Source organism: Trichosurus vulpecula, chromosome 6 (genome assembly GCF_011100635.1).
Source record: "Trichosurus vulpecula isolate mTriVul1 chromosome 6, mTriVul1.pri, whole genome shotgun sequence".
NCBI lineage: Eukaryota > Metazoa > Chordata > Mammalia > Diprotodontia > Phalangeridae > Trichosurus > Trichosurus vulpecula.
In genome coordinates this window covers 267922107-267941551 of record NC_050578.1, presented here as the reverse complement: position 1 = coordinate 267941551, position 19445 = coordinate 267922107, and the positions used below count along the sequence as shown (strand labels likewise).

The window sequence follows — 19445 nt, the reverse complement described above, 5'->3', positions numbered from 1 at the left end:
AGGGCCCTCAATAGGCACATGGAGAGTGGGGGAGGAGAAGAGGCGAGTTGGCTAGGCCTGAGAGATCAGAAGGACTTGTTAGACCAGTCCTGTGTGTGTCATACATGCTCTGGGGAGAAGCAGGTTTTGTTTCTTTCAGAAGCCTTTCAGAACCAGCCCCAACTCTTTAGTTGAGAACCACACCCTTGCTTTGCCACAATGCTGGGATAGCACCTCTCAGCCATTTCATTATATACGGTTTTGACTGAAAAAGTCCCACAGAATACTTGGAGGAAGCAAATGAAATTCCCATCTGGCCTTCAATTTCTAAAGTAGAATTTACTGGTTTTTTTTTTCAGATAAGTCATAGTTGAAACCAGAAAGACTGATAGAACACAGAGGTCAGAATGATAAAACTGAACGGATTGAAGTACCATGTTGATCCATGGCAACTATCCCACTCTCCTTTTGAGATCGAGCTCTCAATAAAAGTGTTTTGAGAATCATAGACATAACTTAACTAAAAGGGACACAGACAGCAGTCCAGGCCCTTTGATATACAGTTAAGACTGAAAGATGTTAGGTGACTCGGCTGCCTATAATCATGCAACTAGTGAACAATCCAGGGACTTGGTATTCTGGTCATTTGATTCTTAAAGCGGCCTCTTTATTTGAGACTTGCCTCTAGTGTTGAACACTAGTCCATTCAGAATGTTTTTCTTTCTTTAGAGAGATTGCTCACACAACTACATTTAACCATGAGGATTATTGATGGATTAAAATAATACTCTTCCCTCACTATGCTTCCTATAAGATCCTTTCATTTTCCTTACTAGTGCTCTAAGGGCCCCAGGTTTGGAATAGAGCAGAGCCATGGGGAAACATTGAAATTGCCAAAACCCAGGTAAAGGCCAATTTTCAAATATAGCTTCTGGGCTGGAAAGGAATTTTTTTCCCCCCACAGTGTAGCCTTAAGGGGAAAAGAAGAAATCTTTTGGGTCTGATAGAAGTACGCTATTTAGTAATGAATGAACATTTCTTTCTTATTGCTGTCATGATTTAATAGATTTAATGTGGCTCTTTAGGGGAATAGCAGAGGGGTAGAGTTGGTAGGAATGGATAGACACCGGAAGTGAAACACGTGGGAAGAGATACTGGAATTCTTTTCATAGTGTGCTCCCTCTATATCCAACTAGCAAAATGGGAGTGGTAGAGTTTGAACCTTGTTACCTGCAATAGGAAGCTGCTGAGATAATAGAAAGATATTGATTTATGTTCCTTTGCAGTAGGAACAAAATGACAATCCTTCTGGGTATGTGAAGGGTTCCCCAAGAATTAAAGATGGCATCCATGACCTTTGAAGCAAACACTAATTTAGGTAATTAAACACTTCTCTAAAATTCCTTACAAGTCACAACATGGGAGGTCAGGACACCCGGAATTCACTATCTGGTTTGCTGTACACATACACTCGTAAACATTTAAGTAGAGAGTTTTATTTTTGCATAGTATTAGTGGTTTATTTGAAGAAGAGTGACTCAGTTTATTCTTAGTGTTTTAAGCATCTGAAAATCAAGTATAAGAGTGGTTAAAAGTGTTCTATTTGATCCCAGTGGGTAGAACTAGGAGCAGTGGGTGGAAGTTGTAGGCACAACTGCAGGTTAGATATAAAGAAAAAATTCTTTACAATTAGAGTTTCTTGGGATTGAACTGATTAGCCATTGAGGTCCCTTCTAATTGCGTGAATGTGTCCAAAAGGGAAATGTGTTGTCTCTGGAGGGGTAGTGGGCTCCACTTCATTGAGGTAAGGCCTTCTAGGAAAGTCTAGATGTGCACTAGTTAGATGTTGTGGAGGGGCTCCTTGATCAGGGCAGGGACTGGTCGGACTAGGTAGATTGTGAAATGTCAATTCCAGTTCTGATTCTGTGACTTGTGATTTTTAAAAGTCTAATTTTATAGGACTCTTTATTCACTGACTCGAAGGCACCCCAGAGAAGAATAAGAGTCCCTCTGTGCCATTCACATTATCTCCTGAGGTAACCCATTCCACTTTTGGGTAGCTATAATTATTGGGATTATTTTCCTCTGCCTTAAATCTAAATATGCTTCTTTGCAACTACCACCCATTGTCTCCAGGTCTGTCTCTGGGGCGAAATAGGATAGAAGAGTTGACATTGATATAGCACTTTAAAGATTTTTCAAGTGTCTTACATGCATTATCTCCTATTATCCCTAAAATAATAAGTTATTATCTTCATTTTTTAGATAAAGAAACAGACTGAGAGGCTAAGTGACTTGCTCACATTTAACATAGCTCATGTGTAGAGTTGGGATTTGAAAGCAGGCTTCTTGACCTTAGCACTCTTTCCACTGTGCTTGATTATGTCTCTAGGTCAAAGATAACTATTACTGTCCCTATGTCTTTTCTTCACCAGGCTAAACATCCCAATTCTTGCATCTTGTTGATCCTCATTTGGCACTTTCCCATGATACCAATATCCTTCTTGAAATGTCCAGAACTGAACACAAAACTTGACATGTGGTGTGACCAGGACAGAGCTGGACAGTCACCTCCTCAGCTCGAAACACTAAGCCACTGTTAATGCAGCTGAAGATTTAGTCACTTTTTGGGCTGCCATGTCACCCTGACGCCTTCTGAAATTGCAGTCTGCTGAACCCCCCCCCCCCCCCTTTCCCCCCCAGCTCTCATTAAATCAAACTGGTGCCTAGTCATGCCTCTCTCATCTTTGCTTTTGGCGTTGATTTTACCCTAGAGAACCTGATTTAGTGTAGTGATTGGTGTGATTATCTCTTCTTAAGGACTACCTTAGATTTGAAATTCTCAAAAAGCGAAAGAAATGGAAGCTTTGTATGGTAGGCTTGGAAGAAGTAGAAGTGTGACTACATGTAAATGAGACAATTGTTTCATATTATGATCACTAGAAAGAAAAGGTGCTTTTTAAAGGAGTTTACAACTTACTTTAGTTTATCATAAGCAGATACCAGTTATTGGCAAGGCTGAAAGTAGAAAAACCATTTGTCCTGTTACTTTTCAATCGATCTAATTCATAGATACCTTCAGTGGCTCCCTATTGCCTCTAGGATTAAATACAAAGTCCTCTGTCATTTAAAACCCTCCACAATCCAGCTTCCACATACTTTTCCAAACTTATTTCCTATTATTCCCTGTCACCTCTCCATTTCAGTCAAAATTGACCTGCTGTTAGTTCCTCTCTAGGTTTTCCATCTCATTTGCTTCCCTTATCTGGTATTGATTCTTTTCTTACCTCCACTTTAAGCTTCTTCCTCCAAAGCACAGATCAGGCATTCCTCTACCAGATTTGCTACCCCAAAGCATTAGCACTTTCTCCCTCTCAGAATTATATTTTTTGTCTTTTGTTGTTGACATCCAGACCTGTGATTTCATTTGTTCATGGAACTGTTAAGAAACTCCACTGATGCAGATAGACAGCTATCCCATAACTTAAAACCTAGAGAGTTGTCAGGAGTGTTTTAGAGGTTATGACTCGCATCACAGGTAGATTTGGACCTGTGTCCCTGGTTTGAAGGCAGGTTCTTTACAGCACCATAGTGCCTCTGTTTGGATTTATTTGCCTGCATACATATTATTTCTCCCCACCCCCACCATAGGATCTAAGCTCCTTTAGGCTAGTAATTGTTTGGGTTTTGGCTTTGAACTAGGCCTTTGTATATAACACCTTGCACCCTCTGTGCCAGGCGTTGTTCCAGGTGCTGAATATGCAGGGACAAAACCCCCAAATCAAGTCTGCCCTTGAGGCTGTGCTAGGATTAGAACTCAGGACTTTAAACTCCTAATTGTTTTTTCTATTCTAACTCATCCCTTGGTCCTGCTCACCTGTAGAAATTTGTTGATTTTAGAACCAGAAGCTCTAGATGGTAGTTTTTCTCATCTACAGTTTTTGTTGCCACTTACCGTGTTGAAATAGATGTGGTAGAAGGAAAGAGGAGGGAACTATTGTGGCACTGTGGTGAAGAATTTTTTCCCTGTGGCCGGGAGGGTTGTCATTGTATGAACTATGGTAGTTATGGTTTGAGCCTTTCTTAGCAAAGGAAGATTACAGGGCGGAGGCTGTCAGTAGGAAATGTAACTGAGGCCCAGTCGAAACTACGTGACAAGGAGGATTTTTGTTATACTTCCTCTGCTTGCCCTTATCTCCATGTTTTTGCCATATCAAAAGATTCAATGGACTTTTCTTCTGTGCACACTCAAGCACAACGAGTCCAATATGACTTGGAGAGGCTGCATACTAAAAGACTTTTCTTTGAGTGGTACTCACTAACAGCAGAGCTGTAGAATAAATTGCAGGAGGCTGGAGGATGACATTAGTCATAGTTGAAAGACATTTGTAAGATTTCAGCTTGGATAGGAAGTGGAACAAGAAATGAGGAGATGACATTCATGGGCAATGTTGTTGGATTTGGGACCTGCATTCAAAGAAGGAAGTAGGAGTGGTAGAAGAACGAGCAGGTGTGTTTGGCATAGGAAGAACTTACAGGGCACCTGTTCTCCAGCCTCCTCTGGGCATGGTTGATTGCTGAAGGCTGCATGCACACGCCCTGAACTGGTAAAGCTGAGCAAGTGGGACCTATCACAGACTGGTCCTTGAGGGCTGGCTTTGCTCTGGGGAGCGTGGGAAAAGGAGCTGAGCTAAGAGGCCCAGGCTAGGCAAGGCTAGTCCCCACAAGTCTCTCCTTCCCTCTCCCTTCCCCGCCCCCCCCAACCCCCCATGATTGCTCTGGTTTCTCAAACGCCTTTGTAGGCATGCCACGACTGGGCCCTCTGGTTTCCACCTTGGGGTGGAGAGGGGAGGAAAGAAAGGAGGGAAAAGACTTGCTGATAGCAGCTCCCATTTCGTTTGCTCATAGCAGAGAGAAAGTAGGTAGTTTTCTGCCTAGACTATAACTCTTTCCAGCTTCTCAGGTGGGCAGCTCAAACTGGGAGACTTTAATATGGGGCTGCAATGCAGGTTTCACCGAAGGCTGTGTCTGACCCTTGTGCTGTAGAGCCAGAAGGTGCATGGAAACAGCAATCTAAGGACTGTTGGTGTGAAGAACTCCTTCCCTCCCCATACCCAGTTTCTTTCTCCTAATACTTCCCTCTGTTCCTACTGTTTATTTATTGGGTGTATTTATTTTCTTTCCCATTCCCTTGCTCCCCACTATCTCTGCAGCTTTCTCCTTCCTGCTTCCTCCCTGGTGGTGGCTGAGATGTTTCTTCCATGACTCTTTGCATCTAGACTGGGCTGTTCTCTGTTAAGCCAATCAAATCCGACCTCCCCTTCTTAACAGGTGTGTATGGAAACTTTAAAAAGATGTATTTTCATAAGATTTTTACTTTTCTACTTGGTGGGGAGGTATGGAGGGGAAAAGGAGATGGTGTGGGGGTAGAGTGGGTTTGTTTAAATTCTGCATTTCCCGGTGATGGTGTTTGGGGTGCAAAGTTTTATACTGATCCTCTAGGGCTCCGCAGTATTAATGTCCATTCTCCTTGATTTTCTAGCCAAGAAAACAATTTGCTATTGGTGGTTTGAAGTAACGGTTGGGAGTGTTTCTTTAACATGTTTCTCTGAGCACAGAGAAGAAAGACATAGACATTCCTCCCTCTCCCATTTCTACCTTCTCTTCCCAACACACAAAAAAGTCTTGATTTTTGTGGCAATAACACTTAGGTATCTTGCAGGTCCATTGATATTTATATTCTTTTTTTTTTTTTTTGGAGGAGGGAAGGCAGGGCAATTGGGGTTAAGTGACTTGCCCAAGGTCACACAGCTAGTAAGTTTGTCAAGTGTCTGAGTCCAGATTTGAACTCAGGTCCTCCTGACTCCAGGGCCGGTGCTAGGGCCCATTGATATTTGGTGATTTATCCAACATGTGAACATACAGGGAAGGAATCATGGTGATACATGAAATAATCTTCCCCAAACTTCCTAATGTTGGCTGGGCGATTAGGATTTAGGGAATCTCTCTCATTTGGCTTTTTGAAAACAATTACCTGAAATGTTTCAGGATCACAAACCAATGTTTCAGAACTCTAAAGCTCATTCACCTCCTGCCTGAATTCCCAGGACTTGCCCTTTTTTTATACAAACTTTCTATGGATACTTTTCATTCCTTCTTTGTTAATGTTTTCCTGGTTTATCTCAGCAGTAGTCATGCCTGGGGCCATGGTTGGCCTTACATGTGAAGCTGTCAGATCCAGGAACATCTAAGTTCAGAACCAAAACCCTAAATTTACATTTTGCTTCTTACCCCTTTTTGATTACTGGGAAATTGAAATACTTTGAGAGCTCCAGTTCTGTTTTGGGGATTTTAGTTTGGAATTTTTAACTTCCCCAGCAGCAATTCGAATCAAAAAGGGTAGGACAGGTTAGTTCCAGAAGAGAGGATACCCATTCCTTCGTGAGAGAGGTCCCCTCCAGGACAAGATATGCCCTGTAGTAGATGGTAGGATGGTATATATGTTTTTATGGATTGCAACTTTTTGCTGCTGCTAAGATCAGCAGAACTTCCACCTAGGAACAGGCCTAACTTTTATGTCATCAGTGACTAGCTTTTAGCCATATGCTGGTTTCCTATCACCTGTATAAGCTGCTTAGCCATATTTATCCCAGTTATCTATCTAGATCTTGATTGTGTCTTGAGGGAAACTAGTAGGAGAATAATCCTGCTTGACCAAACTGGTGATGGGCTTCTAAGCTTGGTGGTAGTTTCCTTGCTATACTGTGGTACAAACCTGAAGTTATACATCTTTGGCTCTGGGATTGATGATCTCTAGCCTTTCTTCTTACCTCTGACCTTTTCTTTCTTCTCCCCTACCCCTCCCAGTGGTGTGAAGTGAGGGGGGAGGTTATCTCCCTCCTTCCTCTGTGATCCACCTCCCCTTTACTCTGCCCTGCGGCGGCTCCATCCCTCAGGGTCATGGACGACTCAGAGGTGGAGTCGACCGCCAGCATCTTGGCCTCTGTGAAGGAACAAGAGGCACAGTTTGAGAAGCTGACCCGGGCATTAGAGGAGGAGCGGCGCCACGTCTCGGCGCAACTGGAGCGTGTCCGTGTTTCGCCACAGGATGCCAACTCTATCATGGCCAACGGCACCCTCACCCGCCGGCATCAGGTAACCTCTCCTCCCCTTAGGCGGGCAGGTAGAACCTTGAGATGCTCACCAGAGCAATTGAGATTCTTCCCAGGAAGCTGTTCTGATGGTGATGGACTATCCATGGTGCCCATGCTTTTTGGTAAACTTTTTTCCAGTGAATAGGCATCTTCTGGGTCGGTATCTACTGAATGTTAGGGGAAGCTGGCGGCGGCTTTGAGCACTGTGAACTCATATTTGGTGAGCACCCTTCTTTTGGCCTGTTCTGCTGCATTGATATTTCTGGCTTGGGTCGCAGAGCCACCAGTGGTAGAGCTTGCAATTCAGATCTGTGCAGTGAAACCATCTTTTTTCTCACTCCTCTGGTGTTAAGTTCTGGAGCTTTCTTGGGACAGTACAGGGGAGAGGGGAAGCTATTGTCTCAGTGGTTGGGGAAACTGGGCAGCTTGTGATCTTAGCTTGACTTCAGTCCTCAGAGAACACGCTGTGCTCAGGGATAGGTCTGTCCACCAACTGTGTCCTCCCACTTCATGCTGGCCCTGTGTGCTTTCCTTGTTAACTGTGTAATTCATGTCTGTGAGGAAGGACTACTCCTGTTCTAGTAAAGGGAAAAGGGAAGAAAGCAAATGCCATGTTGCTATTCAACCCTGCTAACCACAGGAGCCAGCAGCCTTGGAGGCTGTACTGGTCTGTGGTGTGACTGTAGCCGCTCAGGATATTCAGAAGGAGAAGTGTCTACTCTTTCTTTATCCTGGTCCTGATGTGATAAAATCTTGTCTGGGTTTTTGTCCAGTTTACTTTCTGTGGAGGGATTGTTGCTGACTGCATAGGCATTATGAAATCTTGAGAGGAGTTACAGGTAGGAGCAATTGGACTTTTTTTCACTAATAGCCTATTTGAGTATGAAGGCAGATGGAAAAGAATATCCTTGGTAATGAGGAGTCAGAAGAGTAAGTGGCGAGATGGGGCTCCAGTTAGTATTCCTTGGGAAATCACCTAACTGGACCCCATTTTGCTACTTAATTTCTTTTTTCTGTCCTTGATACCCAGTCTTAAGCAACAAAAAAGGAGGCTGATTTAAGATGTATGTGGAGAAGGGAGAGTAAGACTGGCAAGAGTCAGTGAGATGGCGGGGAATTCCAGGATCATAAGTATAGTCTTTTCTTTAAATTTCACTTGGCTAAAAAAAACCACACCCTTCCTCTCCACTGAAAGAAATCTAGTTTTGCTTCCTCTCTCTGAAGCTTGTTTATAATGGAATAAGGGCTTCTTCCAAGGTAGCCAGGTCTTTTGTCCCTGCTTAATGATTTTAGTGTCCTTAAGATTCTATTCTGTAGCTAAAAGAGAATGAAATTCCTGGAAGGAAGGGTTAGCAAATACATTTTTAGACAGTAGAGTCATGTGATTTTTTTTTTAAATGTTTCTTAAGACAGCCTATCATAGTCTGTTCAATACTTTTAGAAACCAGTGGTGGAGATATTGTGGGGATTGGTGCCACTTTTAAGACTAATTTGGATTCTCCTTCATGCCTGGTAGGCAAGAGTACTGTTTCTGCTTCTTCAAAGAGCTGCCAGACATGAGGGGTATTATGCGTGCTTCCCACAGGACTGAGGAATAACGATGGTATAGGAGCAATATATCTAATTTCTTTGGGGAAAACCCAGCCTAGTCCTTTTAAACTCTTATTCTCATGGCTTCCACCCAAATTTGAGAACTCGTGTTCAATTTTCCTGTTCCTGGTTCTTTTGTCAGGCACCATTGCCCCAGAGATCCAGGCCTCCCTATATCCCAGGTTTAGTTCTGATTTCTAGCAGTGTGGTGAAAACAGCAGGAGATTTGGATACTTAAAATAATAAAAATTATAGATTTAAAGCTGGAACAGACCTTAGAGGTCATTTAGCCTAATTACCTTCATTTTACAGATCAGGAAAAATGGAAGGGACTTGCCTAGGGTCACATAGGCAAATAAGTGACAGAATCAGGATTGAAATAGAGGCCTTCTGAATGCAAACCTCACATTTGCCACTAGTATGCATTGTTAACATTGAGTGGTAACATCTCTAAGGCCTTGCCCTGTAATAAAAGGAGATGTTTGTATTTCGGAGAATATAGGAAGACCATATAATAGAACTGTTCCTATGGTATGTATTTCAGAACGGCCGGTTTGTGGGCGATGCTGACCTTGAGAGGCAAAAATTTTCAGATTTGAAACTCAACGGACCCCAGGTAATTCCTTTAGAGTTTAGAGAGTCTGCATCCTTCTTCCCTTGTCATTTTAGTTAGAGAGCTCATTGGTAATTTGGTTTAGACCTCGGGTGCAGTGATACTAAGTGGACTTTTTGCAAGAATCTAAATACTTAAGAAGGAACTTTTAGTGATCAGAACTCCCTACTGCCTGTAATCAGTATCCTCCTATTAAAATACTATTCTGTAGAATTTCACTTCTGTTCTACAAAACTAGCCGCTTCCCTTTGACTTGGAACCAACCACTTGAGCTCCCCAAAGCAGGGCTTTCTAATGTCCTTTAAAAGATCTAACGTGTGGGTTGGCTACCCATGAAAAAGCTCTTTATCAGTCAGGCGTCAATATGGTTGACTGCCCGAAAAGTTGAGGAGATTCTAAGAAACCACATCTAAGCACCACTATCCCAAACATTTTGGAGTTTATGAAGTATTTTCTCTTTTGGCTGGATTTTTTAATGTCAGTAGTCACTTGGGCCATATCGTAGTAACTTTTCCCCCATTATTTCATACAGGACCACAGTCACCTTTTGTACAGCACCATCCCCAGGATGCAAGAACCAGGGCCAATTGTGGAGACCTACACAGAAGAGGATCCTGAGGGAGCAATGTCTGTTGTTTCTGTGGAAACTTCTGATGATGGCACCACTCGCCGAACAGAGACCACAGTGAGTTGGCACTTTAGGAAGGCCTGGGAAGGGTGGGAGAGAATTTACTGCTAGGTTTTTGGGTACTTGACAAAGTGAATGGGAGAGTATTGGATGGTTGTATTGAGGGAAGTGAGACATTGGGAAAGTTTTGTAGATAATGAAGAGAAAAGGTAGGAAATACTGATCCAGAATACCTCTTCTCGGGGGTGTAGCTATTACCTGAGTGGTCTCTTCCTCAGGTGCCCTTGCAAGGTAGGAGAATCAGTATGTGACAGGTTCCCTTCATTTAATTTGTTTCATTGACTGTATCCTCTGCCCTTCAAGGTCAAGAAAGTAGTAAAGACCGTGACAACACGAACGGTACAGCCAGTCCCAATGGGACCAGATGGGCTTCCTGTAGATGGCTCCTCAGTTTCTAACAATTATATCCAAACCCTGGGCCGTGATTTCCGCAAGAATGGCAATGGGGGGCCTGGCCCTTATGTGGGACAGGCAGGCACTGCCACTCTCCCCAGGAACTTCCATTATCCACCAGATGGCTATAGCCGTCACTATGAGGATGGCTACCCCAGTGGCAGTGACAACTATGGTAGCCTGTCCCGGGTGACACGTATTGAGGAGCGGTACCGTCCCAGTATGGAGGGATATCGGGCTCCAAGTCGGCAAGATGTCTATGGGCCTCAACCCCAAGTTCGAGTGGGTGGAAGTAGTGTGGATCTACATCGCTTCCATCCAGAACCTTATGGATTGGAGGATGACCAGCGTAGTATGGGCTACGATGATCTGGACTATGGTATGATGCCTGATTATGGTACTGCCCGCCGCACTGGGACACCATCTGACCCCCGCCGACGTCTCAGGTAGGCTCAGATCCGGAGAGAAATCTTTGGTGATTCCAGGGCAGAGAAAGATGTAACATCTTGTTGACTCTGACAGCATTCGGTTAAAATACCCTTTTATAGCTATAGTTGGCATGATAGCTTGTGGTTGGTGCTTATGGTTTGGGTACAGAGCAGTGCAAGTTACCCAGATGGGCACTGGAACATGCACCTATACAGTGAGAGGTGATCATTCTGTCTTTATCAAAATATTTTTCATTCTAAGGTATAATTACAGTGCTAGTCCAGTGAGATGAGAGCATCTCATTTTGGGAGTGTTCTCTCTGCTTCTTAAAAGAAAATATATTTTTTCCTTTTATTGGGAACTTAGTAAATGTCAAGGAACATGAACATTAGCATATACAAAGAAAAGAAAAAGGATTATGTATGAAATTGTGAGATTTGATTACGTTGGGGTTTTAAGTGTATGTTAACATGATAGTCACAAAACTGACCCGCTTGTCTGAATTCCTCCTGTTGTATTTTGTGTATTTTTTAAAAATGTATCGCATATGCTCTTTTCTTCCTTTTTTTGGGGACATTTCAATTACAACTCACCAACTCTTCTCCCATACTGCTTTACTCTTCTTCCCCAATAGGAAGCCCTCCTTTATAATAGGAAAACAAATGCATACAAGGGTCCTGTCTGGAAATGCATATCTCATTCTGCATCTCTGATACTACCACCTCTTCTGCCTTAGTACATGGTTGTTTGGTGAAAGGTTTACTGGTATTTTAGTCTCTTTTTTAAAAGCATAGTTCCAAATTGCTTTTCAGAATGCTTTTTGGCCATTCCACAATTCTACTCAACAGTGTATTAGTGTACTGGTCTTTCTACAGCCCTTGTGAGCTTGACTTTTTCCATCTTTTGTTATTTTTTATTAGATTTTTATTGATATCTTTTTGTTTTTGCATTGCTTAAAATTTCCCCTGTATCATTCCCCGCATCCTCTTTCAGAGAGCTTTCCCCTATAACATAGAACCTTTATTTTTATCATTCATTTGAGTGCTCAGATATTTAAATGCTTGTATCTGATGATAGGTTCATACTTTAAAAATAATCGTTGTATCATTTAATGAATATACTATAGCCCTAATCTTTGACGAATATTTTAAGGATTTTGATAGTCATCTTTGCTGAATGACTACCTCCTTAACTGTATTGAAATGACCAGATCTGTCCTACTGATACTAAATTTCTAGGTCATTGATGTATTTAAATTTCATTTTCCTACTTTCTGTGGTGTTACCATGTTTTGCCGAGCATGTTTGAATTTATGTTTGAGGCCTTGATTTTCACATTCATAAAATTTCCTTTAAAAAATGCATGTTATTTCTCTCTCACTCCTTCTCTCCCATTGAGAAATAAAAGAAAAAACTCTTGTAACATGCATAGTCCAGCAAAAATATTCCTACATTGATTATATCCAAAAAAAGTGTTTCATTCTGCAAGTCCATCACCTCTTAGTCAAGAGGTGGATACCATGTTAGTTTCCAGTTAGTGGCTATTATGCTACTATAAACATTTTGCACATGTGGGTCCTTTTCCTCTTCCTCTTAGAAGTATGGCTTAGTAGTGGTATGACTGAATCAAAGGGAAGATCTCAGTAGGCTAGAGTGTTGGACCATAATGGTGATGAATACAAATGTCTTAAATTTGGATTCAAGAATCAGCTTCACAAATATAAAATATTCAATGCAGGGCTAGTTAACAATATATCTGAAAAAGACCTAGGGTCTCATTTTAAGTCAAATGGGACTGCTTTGGGAAGTAGGTTCCCTACCCCTCCAATGAATCTTCAAGTGAAGGCTGAATAGTAAGAGCAAACACATAGTGTTTACTATGTGCAAGGAACCATGCTTTAACATTTTTATCTCATTTTATCCTTACTATTATTATTCCCATTTCAGAAAACTGAGGCAAACAGAGGTGGTGACTTGCCCAGAGTCACAAAGCTAATAAGTGTCAGAGGTCAGATTGGAACTCAGGTTTCCTGACTCCAGGCCCATGGCACTGTGCCACCAGTGTGAACATTATAGTGACAGAACTGACCTGCTAAATCTGTGCTGGTCCACTTCCTATTTTAAATAAGAAACCAGCTACCTACACTGGTTTTCTTTTTAGTCTTCAACTTTCCATTTGTCTCTTGTATCTTTGCCAAGTGTTTGCAAAAATCTAGGTATATATGGCTCTAGCTTTAGCTCTTAATTTATCAATTTAATAACCAGGTCAAGACTATGCAGCCCCTTGTTCTAGATATTGACCTACTATCTCTTTAGTTGTATATTGTAAAATTTTGCCAGGATTCCTAGTCAAGCTTGCTACCCAATAGTTTGCAGGCTTTATTTTGTTGTCTTTATTTGAAAATTGGGATGGTTTTCCCTTTTCATTGACAATAGTGTAGCTTATCCTGTCAGTTGTTCTTTCTGTATCATGTGATGGAGCCCATCTAGACCCGGTCATCAAGAGCATTGAAGTGCTGTCTTGCTGTCTTTCTCCTTATCTGGTATTTCAGTTCCTTGTTACCAGTTTTATTGTCCTTCCCAGTTCAAAGATCATTCTCCTTAACGGAAAAAAAAAAAAAAAACCAAGCCAAGTGAAAGTTCAGCAGCTCTCCATTTTCCCCATCATCTCATACTTCTCAAATATCAATCCTGTCCCTTCTTAGATCCTCTTATTTTTTAAGGTTCTACACCCACTTTTTTTAGTTGTTATTCTTAATGTTTCTTTTCCAGTCTCATTCCTTCTGAGTGTTAGGGCTCCTGACATCATTCTTAGAACGATCCCATACTTTTGCTTTTGTCCTGTATGACCTTTACTTGCTCCAGGTAACATGGCATAGTGGAGAACATGCTGGGCCTGGATCGGGAAAACCTGGGTTTATATTCCATCTTTTCTTAATTAGTTTTGTGATCATGGGCAAGTTACTTAACCTCTCTGAGCCTTAGTTCCCTCATCTATAAAATTAGGGATTGGTTCTAAGCTTCATTCCAACTCCAGATCTTTCCCATGATGCTCTGAATTAAGTAAAGTCAGGTTGGGCTGTTCCCCAAACCCAACATGTAAATGGTCTAAAAGTAAGTATGTATTCACCATGCTTCCTCATGGTTTTACAATCCTTATCTTCAAGCTTCAACTTGAGTAGCCTTCCTTGAAATTTATCACTGTTCTCTTCCTCAAATCTTCTAGAGTATGATGTCTGGGTTCATTTTGACCTGTCCCCCTCCCCTGTCCTAAGCTTGAGAGCTGGTACTTTTTTACTTTTGTTTTTCTATCCCCAGTGGTTAACGGGGTGCCTTATACTTAGCAGGTACTTAGTAAGTTTAAGATTAAAAATATATCAGTATGAGTTTGTGTTAAATCTTACCATAGGGTCATGACCTTCTAAAGCAAGTGTTTGATCCTGATTTCTCTGGTATGGTGTTGAGCAGTCAAAGAAGGGAGGTTGAGGCTTCCTTACCCAAACCTGAGTCACCTATCTTTTGATTGTCTTTTGATCTATCTTTTCCCCTCCTCTGTGACTCATCCATTATTCATAAAAGGACACAAGGGATCCTGCCACCTAGAACCATAATGAGTTGTGGTCATCTGGGAAGGATCATTCCCAAGGCATTGGCCCCAGGTACCAGGCTATTTCCTGAATTTCTCATAAGTGAGAAATCTCTAGGAGGGTGTGGACAACCGGGTTTTTTCTGTCCTGTAGTGGATTGAAAAGTTTATGTGAAGAGAGATTTCTGTGCCCAGTCTCTGGATGTATGCCAAAATAGTTTTGGATTAAAAACCCGCTTGTCGAGCAAGAACATTCTGCTGCTTCCTGTTCCGGTCCTAGGAGAGTAATACAAGGTCAAAGTCTAAACAAAGTGGCAATGTACCATATGAAAAAAAGCACCGGACTGGGCTATCAGGAGACCTCCACGCATAAGTTAGCTCAGTGACCTAGGTGGGATCATTGAACTTCCGGGCCTCTTTTTTTCATATGTATAAAGAGAAACAACGAATATGATAAAAACTTGAGGTTTCTTCCTAGCTCAGCTTCTGTTTCTATTTCATAATGAGTTTGAAGTGATTTCCCATGTACATTTTTCCCAATGCCTTCTATATACTAGGTTCATAATCTTTGAATGTAGTATTTTGAAGTTTTGCTGTGAGTACTTTAGCCTGTGATAATTGTTTTAATGGTAACCTGTTATCAGCGAAAGATATGCTTGTTGATTCTCACCAGCTTCCCAGACAGACTGCATTTTATGTATTGAATTGGAATACTATTTTCTGTTCAGGTCTTTATTATGCCTCATGACTAGGCAGCCCACACCAAGGCTCATAGTACTTTATTCTTGTCACATGAGGGTAACAAGGGTAACTACAGGCAGGATATTTGAGGGTTATTGACCTTTAGAGGATAATGACCTATAAAGAGGAAGGATTATGCTTGGAGGCAAAATTAGGAAGTCTCAGGAATTTTTAAAAAGCAACTCTTGGATGGAGGTTTGTCTTCTAGGAAGCAGGCACAGAACTTCTCACCATAGCATCGAGTACCAATAGGTGCTAATAATGTACCTAATAAAAAACCAGGCCTCTTCTAAGAGATCCAAACAATAGATTCTCCTTTCCCGGGATAGGGAGGGGGAGTCATGGAATGAGATGACCTCACTGATAGTGAGTGAGTGGGTCTTTTCCTGGTGGTTATGATCAAATAACAGTGTGACAGCTTCACCCTCTAGTGGTTGGTTTTGGGTACTGAAGTCCAAGGACTGTTTTAGCCTGGGGGCCAGTGTAAGGAAAAGGTACCTGCTACTATTATTAGTGGGGAGGTATCCCAGTTGTGTTGTTAATGTGGTTAATGACAGGTTTTTTTTATGACAATAATGTTTTTTAATGACAAACTTTTAACAAAGTTTATAGAAAGGGAATCGATCTTAGAAGTCAGACTTGAAGCCAGCTTGCAGTATAAAGATGTTGATCATAGTGACAAAACAATAACACACAGACACCGAGGCCAAACGTTAGTATGATATGGCAAGAGGTTCTCAATGGTGCCATTCTCTAGGCCCCTCACATTTTCTAGAATGGAGTGGAGGTAGAATATAAAGTATGCCAAGGGGTCTTATACTCTTCAGCTGTTTCCTGTGTAAGTACTTTATATCCTGTTTTAGTTCGTGATTGTAAGTTCCATTCCTGGGCTTTTTTATGTACCCTTCAGTCATTGCTTTATCTGCCTATTCTGTTTCCTCAAATATGTATGGATTTAAGGTTTAGCCTCATTTCTTTACTCACGGAGATACGTTAACTGTATAATGTTACTCAAATGCATCCTGAAGGGTAGGTTTTTCTGATTTTAATTTATAATTGCCACTTATTATAAGCAGTAGATAAATAAAAGTCTTTGCTTAGAGCCTTGACATTAACCATATAAAGATACTGATACATACAACACATCCCTTAAAAAAAAGGAATGCCAATCTGGGAATGCCCGGAGCTATCAATACCCCAATTCATACTTTAAAGATGGTACATTCAGGAAAGACTAGATCACATTGGTTTATATTTTCTTTGCTTTCTCTAAAATCATTCAGGAGCTATGAAGATATAATTGGTGAGGAAGTACCCCCAGACCAATACTACTGGGCTCCCCTGGCTCAGCATGAAAGGGGAAGTTTAGCGAGTCTGGACAGCCTGAGAAAGGGAGGTCCTCCACCCCCCAACTGGAGGCAGCCAGAATTGCCAGAGGTGATTGCCATGCTGGGCTTCCGCCTGGATGCTGTCAAGTCCAATGCAGCCGCCTATTTGCAGCACCTGTGTTATCGTAACGATAAAGTGAAGACCGATGTGCGGAAACTTAAGGGTATCCCAGTGTTGGTGGGTCTGTTGGACCACCCCAAAAAGGAGGTACATCATGGGGCCTGTGGGGCTCTCAAGAATATCTCCTTTGGTCGTGACCAGGACAATAAGATTGCCATAAAGAATTGTGATGGTGTTCCTGCCCTTGTTCGTCTTCTGCGAAAGGCCCGTGACATGGACCTTACAGAAGTCATCACAGGTAAGCACTGGGCTGAAAGAAAGTTATTCCGTCAAGTAATTTGTCTTTCAGTAAATGTTCAGAGGGAATTACTCTAGACTGGAAAAAGGTACTGGCTTGCTGCCTTCCTTCCAAGTTGCTTTACTTTTGGGGAACATGAGTGATGGTAGTATCCTAGGCACAAGAAATCCCATATTTGTTCTGTCTTGGGACATATGGAGAGCAGTGCTGAAGAGGTAGCTCACTAGGTCTTTATAATTTTTATTTGCCAGGGACACTTTGGAACCTCTCATCTCATGATTCTATCAAGATGGAGATTGTGGACCATGCACTGCATGCTTTGACAGATGAAGTGATCATCCCACATTCTGGCTGGGAGAGGGAACCCAATGAAGATTGTAAGCCTCGCCATATTGAATGGGAGTCAGTGCTCACCAACACAGCTGGCTGCCTCAGGTAACAGCAGATGCTATAAGAACTATCCATATGTGAATTATTTTGTTGGTGGCCTCCACAACATTCCTACTCTAGTACTGAAAGGCTTTGCCAGTGAAGTATAAAAATTAGAAAGCTTTTGAGCACAGTCCTCTCATCAAACCTGATGTTTTTTTGATAGCCAACCTTATTAATTACGGAGAGGCTCATTGATTGCTACAAGTCACCATGGTGGCCCCTTGTGTTTATTGAGTGATGGAGGCAGGAAAAGTGTCTTGTTCTAAGATGCACAAAACTTTCTCGAACCTTTATCCAGTGACCAGTTAGTTGATAAAGCACTGGAAGAACTGTGCCAAATCCTTATTTACATTCTTGTTTCAAGTAAACCCAAAGAATCAAACTATAAAGAAAATAATGATTCATCATGATTCCTCTTAGAAGAATTTTAAATTGGCAACAATATACAAGGTGTCCCAAAAATCTTAATGTAATCTTCAGCTTAAACTTAAAGTTTCACTGAGACTTTTGGGTTGCCCGGTATGTGTATGAGCATAGGAGGTGATGGCAAAAACACTTTGGGAAATGCTGGTTCAAGATTAAAAAAATGAGGCCAAATGTTTTCTAGACATCAATATATCTTGACAGGAAATGACTAATTACAGATGTGGGACTCATTTCAAATTCAGCTATTTACATTCATTCTGATCAATAAAAGTTTAAATTGGCAACAGATTAGAAGAAAGGATAAAAGTAAAGAGAAATGGTATACAATTTATAGCAGTTCTAAACTGATGTGTATAAGCCAGCCAAAAAAGGAGAAATGAGCAAAAGTGAAGGCACAAACACCACCATTCCCTAGAGAAATTCAGCACTACTCAAAGTCAAGTGGAAATTGCCAAATGGAGACAGAAAGAGCCAAGACAGAACTCTATCCAGCAGACTCTGAATCTCCTTGTCAGGTGAAGAGATAAAGCTGCCCGCTTACCATAGGAGATAATTTGTAAAACATTACCAAGAATAAGGTAGAAGGTTGAACAATACCTCCTCGCCAGATCATCCAGAGAGTATTTGTAGTTAAAACTGGATAACAGAGATGTAAAGAAGAAAGAGATCTGCCAGTGTTGGTACAGTGGTCTGTTCAAATAAGTAGCGTTAGTAAAACTGCCCCATTTGGACTCCATTACCTTGATGTGAATGCAATATAGCAATTGGTACTTAGGTAACATGGGGAAGAGTAGTTGAAGTACATAGTGAAAAATCTTTGAGCAAACACAGTTTTAGAGGTAGTTACAGATTAGTTTTTTAAAATAAAGAAGGAGGTCATCACTGTCCTATCAGTCTCTCAGACTTGCAACCTAGGTGTCATCTTCAACTCCTTACTCTCACCCCTTATCACATCATGCTTGGACTATATTGCATTAGCCTGCTGATTGGTTGGTCTCCTTAACAAAAGTCTTTTTACGCCCCAGTCCATTCTCCACTCTCCAGTCAGATTGATCTTTCTAAAGATCAGATCTCACCATGTTACCCTCTATTTGATAAAATAGCTAAATTTGTATTCCCTTCTACAGTAATGAAAATAATGTGTGCTTAGAAAGGAGAGCTGTTTGTTATTGGATAATCCTCTACAGATTTCAAAAAAGTAGAAGAGAGAGTTTCTGAATTTAGACTCTCTCTTTTCCCCTCCAGGAACGTCAGTTCAGAACGCAGTGAAGCCCGTCGAAAACTTCGGGAGTGCGATGGGTTGGTGGATGCCCTGATCTTCATTGTTCAGGCAGAGATTGGGCAGAAGGACTCAGACAGCAAGGTAAAAAGACAAAGGAACAGGATGGGGCTGGGGAAAAGGATGGTGTGGGTGCTTTCCTCAAAGAAACATTTGGGACCTAGAGGGGCAGACTTCAGTTGTCCAGCATATGTCTGAATAACCTCATCTATACCAATCTTTGTTCTCTACTGTTGGTTTGATAACCTAGGAGAAATAGAATGAGGACCCTCTGAAAAGGAATCACTTACTCTTCTTTAATCTATTCCTCGTGTAACAGTTGGTATCCTACCTTGTGATTAGGAAATATAGTATTCTGTTTTATGGGGGGAGGGAGGAAGCAAGTCATT

General features: G+C 41.6%; 1 protein-coding gene across 14 annotated transcripts in view; it reads left to right on the top strand.

Annotated features, from left to right (window-relative positions):
- CTNND1 (catenin delta 1) overlaps positions 1-19445 on the top strand; it is a 57890-nt gene that overhangs the window by 25082 nt on the left and 13363 nt on the right. For 9 of the 14 annotated variants that reach the window (XM_036762366.1, XM_036762372.1, XM_036762365.1 and 6 more), the window contains 8 exons: positions 5193-5310; positions 6847-7134; positions 9268-9339; positions 9869-10021; positions 10328-10863; positions 16456-16919; positions 17171-17354; positions 19023-19140. In XM_036762366.1, the coding sequence (XP_036618261.1) occupies positions 6940-7134; positions 9268-9339; positions 9869-10021; positions 10328-10863; positions 16456-16919; positions 17171-17354; positions 19023-19140 (1722 nt within the window). In that variant the 5' untranslated portion in view covers positions 5193-5310; positions 6847-6939. Of the gene's footprint in view, positions 1-5192; positions 5311-6846; positions 7135-7271; positions 7354-7407; positions 8737-9267; positions 9340-9868; positions 10022-10327; positions 10864-16455; positions 16920-17170; positions 17355-19022; positions 19141-19445 lie in introns of those variants that run through there. The other 5 variants (XM_036762375.1, XM_036762377.1, XM_036762367.1 and 2 more) reach the window with 4 other exon arrangements.